Source organism: Colobus angolensis, unplaced genomic scaffold (assembly GCF_000951035.1).
Source record: "Colobus angolensis palliatus isolate OR3802 unplaced genomic scaffold, Cang.pa_1.0 Scaffold13, whole genome shotgun sequence".
NCBI classification, from domain to species: Eukaryota; Metazoa; Chordata; class Mammalia; order Primates; family Cercopithecidae; genus Colobus; species Colobus angolensis.
In genome coordinates this window covers 19305612-19313676 of record NW_012114252.1, presented here as the reverse complement: position 1 = coordinate 19313676, position 8065 = coordinate 19305612, and the positions used below count along the sequence as shown (strand labels likewise).

Below are 8065 nucleotides of genomic sequence, written 5' to 3'. Positions count from 1 at the left end.
TGGAATACTATGCAGCCATAAAAAAGGATGAGTTTGTGTCCTTTGTAGGGACATGGATGCAGCTGGAAACCATCATTCTCAGCAAACTATTGCAAGAACAGAAAACCAAACACCATATATTCTCACTCATAGGTGGGAACTGAACAATAAGAACACTTGGACACAGGAAGGGGAGCATCACACACCAGGGCCTGTTGTGGGGTGGGAGGAGGGGGGAGGGATAGCATTAGGAGATACACCTACTGTAAATGACGAGTTAATGGGTGCAGCACACCAAAATGGCACGTGTATACATATGTAACAAACCTGCACGTTGTGCACATGTACCCTAGAACTTAAAGTATAATAAAAAATAATAATAAAAACAAAAACCAAACAAAAAAAACCAAAATGCAAGTGCAAAATGCAATTGCTGTAGGAAGATATGTGCCTGGAGGCAGCAGTAGGGGTGATCTTCTGTGTATAACTTGAAGTTAGGGCTGGTGACATTTGCAGGGAAATCAGATGTGGGGTGTGGAAGGAAAACCAGCATCAACAGTCTCACTAAGTGCGTTGGCCCAAGAAGCGACAAGAGTGGGACTGTCATGAGCCAGGGTGGAAAGGCCATGAGACGTGAAGGTTGGAAGAGCTCAAATGACCACATTTGGGTATTGGAATTTTGAGATTTCTACTAAACTAGTGATTTTCTATTTGTGGGGAAGGATCACTTGCTTTTAGTTCCAATTAATTATGGACTGATACCTTTGTAAAACATACTAAAAAGAATTACTAAAAAATGTGATTAAAAGACATATGAAGTTCAAGCTCTGATTCTGATTAACTCCAACAGATAGGGATTAAACCAACAGACTGCTAGAAGAATTTCTATAAAAACACTTATTTCCATTACACACTGGTCATAAAAAAGTCATATACCTACTCATCCGCAGACAGCACATTGGGAAGCACATATTACCATTTAATCCATAATGTTTAAATTGCTTGTCATAATGTTTAAATTCCGACACCATAATGTACAACATTCCTATTATGAAATTGATCCTAATCGATTGAGCTTTTCTGTATTTTAGGAATTGAGCAGAAGAAACCCATGCCTCACACAGTGGCAAATTTATGTTATATGAACATTAGGAAAGCAGAGAGTAGTATAAACAGTGCAGGTGATCAAGAGAGAGGAATTGACTAGAAAACAAATTATTTAAGAAGATAGTCCACTGTGTGGAGGAGCTAGAGGCAGGAGTTTGACAAAAATGTAGGAAGTATTTACTGTTTAAGAGGGAAACAGCAGAAAAACTCACATAACTAACTCCATTTTGTTAAGCAGCTTTACCTATTCTTGTACGTGGGCTAGGATCATCTTAAAGCACTGAGATAATAATGCAAAAATAGCAATCGTATAGTTTTTACTCTGGGATTAGAGGAGAAGTGCAGAAGCAACTATGTTTTATTAAAGATTTCCAGGAAAGTTGTAGCCTGACAAGAACAAAGTTCCCAACTCCTTAGACCCTCCCTGGTCCCCAGGTATCTACAGTCCTTATCCACCGTTTGATACCAACACCCTCCTCTTTTGTATATGTCCCTCCCATAAACACTCTCTGGCCAGCCTGAAAAATTGGAGAAGGTACATTAGAACACTAGTTTACCATCTTCTCAGTTTTGCTGGCTTTCCAAATAAACCTACTTTTCCTCCCATCAACCTTGTCTCTGGTGTTTGGCTTTTGAGCAGCCCAAGAACCAGATGTTAAGAAACTATCAATGAGTTACAGAATAACAAACTGTGATAAATTCTCTAAAGATAGATAGTCCATGATGATGTAATCTAGAAGCTCTGGGAAGGTTTACTTAAAGAGTGGGTCCTATTTGAGTGGGAGTTTATAAAGCTAACTATTTTATGGAGTAGAAATATAACTCTAGGGAAAACAAACAGAGAAACAGTCTAAGGAAAGTCCTTGATGCAGGAAGGCAGGTGATAAGTGATTTAAACATAAGTGAGAAAGAGTCCTCAGTGACTGTTCGGGGCAGATCAGGAGGACTCTAGTCTCTGGAATAAGGGTTGTGGTCTTTTTCCCATGAAAAGTGGTGGGCCATAGAGAAGATTCAAGACTGGGAGCTTTGAGATTACATTTGTGCTTTATAAAAATTACTCTAGTTCATTGTGAGATTGGATTGAAAAAGAATGATGAAGCCTCCCCTAGAAAGTTAGTAGGTTGTTAGAGAAGGGAAGGTAATGGCTTTGATGAGGGTGCTTACCACGGGGGTGGAGAGAACCAGAATAAATGCATATTTAGATGCAATGTCACTTTAAAGGCACAAAGGGTAAAGAAAGAGAAAACAATTTAAGCAATGGTCTTCTAGGCTTCTATAATTACGAGTAAAAAAAAAAAAACCAACGCAATACTGGGAAAAAGATTAAAAAATGGAATAAAAATACACACTTTACAAAAGTAAGAGGGTGATAACAGAGACCAAAGCAATCAGCTCTTACCACTTTATGCCAATGACATGATTTCATTAATTTTGACAGAAGTATTTAATTTTAAGTGTATTTACAGTGGCAGGCAATTTATCTAAGCATTAAGATGCTACATTGCATTTTCATAGGCTAATCAGCATTTGACAATTTATTACTTGTAAGGAAATCTCAGACTTCACATTTACATGAAAATTAATCAGTTTCTCAGTAGACTAGAAAACAAAAGTGTTATCAAAAAGGGATAGCAGGTATGTGCATAATCAGATTTCTTTATAGACATTCTGATTGAATTGCTCTGTGCTCTGTGTAGAATATAACAAAATCAGAGAGTGGGAGAGAAAAAGAAAGAGAAAGATTGATGTTGATATTACAAGGTATCTAAACTGTTATCAGTGTTGGGAAAGTAACACACAAATGAGGATAGAACCACAGTAAATAAATTCTGCATGCTGTCATTTGAGTAATATTTTTGGATTCTACTATCAGGAATCTGTGCATAAATTATTAACTTTACAAAGACATTTCCTGGCAATTCTGAGCCACAACAGTTTCTCTTCTCATGCAAATAGAGAGGCAGTCGTACATGCATAGTCAATGTATGCTCTTTCACTTCCTGTTCCTGATCTAGCAGGTTCAAGAAAAGTAGAGGAGACAGACAGCAATTTTATAAGTCATATTCAGATCCTGCTGGTTCTAGCAAGATCTTCCACAGCAATCATGACAACAGGAAAGTTTAATAGCAGTACTTGTGAAAGGGCATAAAAGTGTGTGCCCACCCTATTGCTAAACCTTTGTTCTGCTCTCATAATCATTTTGTCTTTATCTCTGCACATTCTAAGAGATTTTGTAAGTTCCTGTTTTTCTTTCTGTGGCAGGCAAGGTCACAAGACGCATTTAAGTAAGGTACCCTCATGTTGCAAAACCTGTTGTGAAACCTGTCGCGATATGATTAACTACCTTTGTTCTGCTTCTGTAAGACTGCTTTCCCGCCTCGGGGTTTGCGAAAACAAGCCCTGCCCTTGCCCTGCAAGCCCCTGATAAACGTCATCAGGATTTCAAAATTAACTGAAATACCAGAAATGGCGGGAACCAATCATAATCAGCCAAATCGCTTTGTTCAAATGTCAGCCAATCATACATCTGATTTGAATAATGACTCTGTACCTGTTTACCCTAGACTATGTAACACTGTCTTGAGCCCAGTTGGGGAGCTCTCCCGCCCCGCTCGTTTCACGGGTGCGTGAGGGTTCCAGGTTCGAACCTGTAATAAAGATCCTTGCTGCTTGGCTTTGACTCCGGACTCTGGTGGTCTTCTCAGGGGAATAAACGGTCTGGGCATAACACTTGTGTCTGTCCACAGGGTATTAGTTTATACTTAACTCCAAAATTTGGAACTGTGCTGAATTTGCTTTATAACTGAGCCAGAATGAAGCTAAACTCACCTTGAAAAATTCAACTTAAGCTATCACCATGACCAGAAGCTCCAATGAGCCCTTTACTTGCAACATTTGAAGCACTAAAGGTTGATAAAAACATTCAGCAAGACAAACGCAGTTCAAAAGGCAATTTCCAGGGCACTCACATAGATCTGATTGTTTCCAAAGCGCTTCTGAATCTCATAGAGCAGGCTGCCATCATTGAGCTCGCTGAGTGTGGCCAGGTCATCGTTTGGGGCAGGAGGCATTAGCTTGACCTGGGGAAGAACAGAAAGTATGATCAATTCTAATTGCTTTCCAATCAACTTTCTTCACAGTTGGATGTTCCACTTTCAATTACCTGTCAAAAATTTGAAGACAACCTGAGTTAGGAACTGTTATATGAAATGGTTCAATGAAAAAGAAAAAAAGAAATCCAAAGCCACAGAGCAATGTATTCGGATGAGAATTTTTGTGCTATACTCCCCAGGGTGCAGGTGCACACACCCTGTCTGTCAGCCCAGGCATTAGGCCTGTCAAGATGAGTTCAGCATGTTGACTCTTCTTATTCCCTACTGATCATTTAGACAGCTCTGTACTGTTCTCAGTCCTCTGAAAGATAGGCAGTGGAACACCTCATATATTTGTAGTGTTCCCTAAGCTAAAGCAAAACTTTTCATGTTACCATTGTTGGCATGGTAAGGAAGAAACGTGTATGGAATTTAGATTCTGCATTCATGTAAGACGAGGCCAGGTTTTAAAGGCAGACTCCAGATCTTTCTATTCTGCTCTACATTACTTTTAAGATTAAGGTAGATATGATATTAAAATAACTGTCATAAATAAAGCTTTCCTATTTAATGTAATATGCCATGAAAGTTTAAAGACTGTGCAACATTTCAAATAAAAAAGATAAATTTGGATTCTTCAATTAAATGAAAATCCATCATTTTCAAATTAGAAATGTGCAATTTTAATTTTATGTACACAGAATATGCTCAGAAAAGTAGTCATCTGATGTAATAAGGTAGGAGTGTTTTTATAATATCACACACAGAGGAGCATAAGAATATTCTTATCAATGTGAGCTCTTTGATACTCCTAGAAAAGTTTTAATAATTATTATTTGTATTCATGTATGTACTCTATATTTGCATTTTGTATTTGTATCTGTATTATATATTATTAATAGTATATACCATTGTTAAATAATTTGAACATAAATATTTCTGCTTATCTGTAAATGTAGTGTAAAAAATACTAAACATTTTTAATAAAACTAAATATAGGACTATCTTTTCTGATGTTAGTGGATATTTCGCAAAGTATAATCTTTCCCATGAGTTCATAAAGTCGGTTTATTTTCTCCCTAGGTTTTCTAAACCTAATGCATTAATAATAGAAACACAGGCTGGTGTGGTGGCTTACACCTGTAATCCCAGCACAGGGAGGCTGTGGCGGGTGGATCACTTGAGGTCAGGAGTTCAAGATCGGCCTGACCAATGCGGCAAAACCTCACCTCTACTAAAAATACAAAAAAAATTAGCCAGGCATGGTGGTACACGCCTGTAATCTCAGCTACTCAGGAAGCTGAGGCACGAGAATTGTTTGAACCCAGGAGGTGGAGGTTGCAGTGAGCTGAAATCGAGCCACTACACTCCAACCTGGACAACGGAGCAAGACTCTGTCTCAAAAACAAACAAACAAAAATACATACATACACACACACACACACACACACACACAATAATAGAAACACAAATTGAGTAGCGGGCATATTGAAAGGTCAGAATATGTGTTTTTTATGAACTCTAGTTAGAATGGTGGCATGGCAGCAAACTTTATGGCACTGGAGTTCAAACCATTTCTATAAGCAGGAAACACAATATTCCAATAGATGCATGTTTACTAAAAACTAATTTGTAAAATATTCCATTACCTGGGCATGATGATGTGCCCTGTAGTCCCAGTTACTCGGGAGGTTGAGGGGAGAGGATTATTTAAACCTAGGGGTTTGGGTTTGAGGCTGCAGTGAGCCCTGATAGCGCTACTACACGCCAGCCTGGGTGACAGGGCTAGGCCCTGACTCGAAAAAAAAAAAAATCTAGATTTCAGAAATCTCAACAACAAGCCTGTACCCTTCCCCACCAAGATGCACAAACTCAAACACCCTGAGTTCATTGTTTTAACTACTTTGCAACCTTTAAAGGAAACATATTTCCAAATATCTTTCAGCATTAACCTACACTAAGCATACAATCTAGTTTTCCTAAAATTAGTTATTTAATGTTGGGTTAGAGGCATAGCTTTAAGGCTTTGATGTGTCAGAATTATCTACTTGAATCTTTCAAGAGTTGCATCCAAAAACTGGCGCTTTTTGTTGATAAAAATACAAGTCATAATGTTCCAGGTATGCCGGTGTTTCCTGGGTTGTCATAGCAATTTTGAAATTGTTTGACATCAACTTTTTCACATTACACACTGAGTTCCACTTTGCGGAGTCTCAGAGGCACCAAGCACTACCTAGACTGACAGGTCTGAGAGAGAGGCCTGACAACAGAAGAAGCGACGCTGCCTTCGGCATAGCCCTTGGGCGAAGGAACTGGTGGTCTTGATCCAGGCAGTTTTTCATTCTGCTTTCATCGGGCATGCAAATTCAGGTAAATATCTTAGACAGTAATTTGAGCTTCCCTACTTCAAATGTTAGAAAATGCGAGCTCGTCTACCTCTGAAACATCAATTATTTGTATTCGGCGGGTTGAACAACAGTGTTTAAACCCCAGTTGTACATCTTCCAATCTGTGAGTTCTTGAATAGTTTTCTATCTTAACATCATGAAGTTGCTTTTCATTCTCTATGTGATGAAAGTTAGTATATACTTCATAGAGTGGCTGAGGGAATTAAAAAAACGAGGGGAATTTGGCCCGGTGCCTCCTCTGCAGCTAAGTGTGCCTCATTAGTGCCCTTAGTAACATATCTAGGGGCCACAGAGACCCTGTAACTTCCTACCAGTTTCCCTTGGGGCTGCAGGAGGGAGGGATGCGGGTGAGTGTGGAGGGCCCTGGGGCTCTCTGCGCTGTTCTCAGCAAAGATGCTCAGCTTTCCTTTGCTTTAGGAATCAAGAGTTCTCATTCACATATGTCTTTCTGAGGAAGGATCTTCTGCTGAACAACATTTTAAAACATTTTGGCATTCATTGTTACAGCATCCTTATTTAATGGATGAAGAACTTGAGGCCCAGAGAGGACACGGACTTTTTCTAGGGTCACACAGCTGGTAAGTCAGAAGCAGAAGCTGGCATGATAACCACTGGGGAACAGGAGGAATTCCAGGGGATAATGGAAACATCTGATGACATCTATTCAATAAGGGACCAAATTTCCCTTGCTCACCTTCTTTGTCGGCCATTGTGCTCGAGGTTTAGCACAAAGAGGAAGAAAGGAATGATGTTTGTGACCTCCCCTATGCAGGGGAGAAGTTAGGACAAAAATAAGAAATTACAAGTACAAAATGTATATGAGGGAAAAACAGGATGCTTTGAAAAGAGAAAAATTTGACTTTAGATGATCCGAGAAGTCCTCTTCGAAGAGGTCACGTTGATGTTGAAATTGGACATCATTTTAAAAGGCAGTCCTGTGGGATGTGGGGAGAGATGTCTCAGGGAGAGGGAAGGACATGGTGAGGGCTGTAAGGTCGGGAGATGGGTGTGTGGGAGGCCCTAGAATCTGCCCTGGTGTGGAGGAGGCGGGAGAAGGCAGCAGCAGGGGATACTGAAGGAGCTGGAAAAGCTTCCTGGGCCATGAGGAAGAGCTGCTTCATTCCAGGAATTAGTGAAAGTCATGGAGGGGACTGAGCATGGGGACCGCAAGACCAGTTTCACAGTGCTAAGACAACTCGCTGGCAGCTGCAGCAGAGAAAAGGCGGAGTGGTGAGACCAGCCAGCAAGCTCTAGAAAAAGGGGGCCCGAGGAAGAGGCCACAGACGAATGGATTGGACTTTGATTAATTTAAGAAAAAGAGGAGCTGCCATACGCAACTGTATGCAACTAAGCTGCACTTGATTCCTAACTAGAATTAATTTAGACAAGACCGAAGATTTTCTTAACTAGAATTAATTTAGACAAGATTGAAGATTTTCTTAACTAGAATTAATTTAGACAAGATTGAAGATTTTCTTA

The 8065-nt window shown here is 39.7% G+C and overlaps 1 protein-coding gene across 1 annotated transcript in view; it reads right to left on the bottom strand.

The window, feature by feature from the left end:
• Positions 1–8065, bottom strand: part of MYO16 (myosin XVI) — a 653675-nt gene that overhangs the window by 382251 nt on the left and 263359 nt on the right. Inside the window, exon 11 of the mRNA XM_011933947.1 lies at positions 4056–4166. Within this exon, the coding sequence (XP_011789337.1) occupies positions 4056–4166 (111 nt within the window). The remainder of the gene's footprint in view (positions 1–4055; positions 4167–8065) is intronic.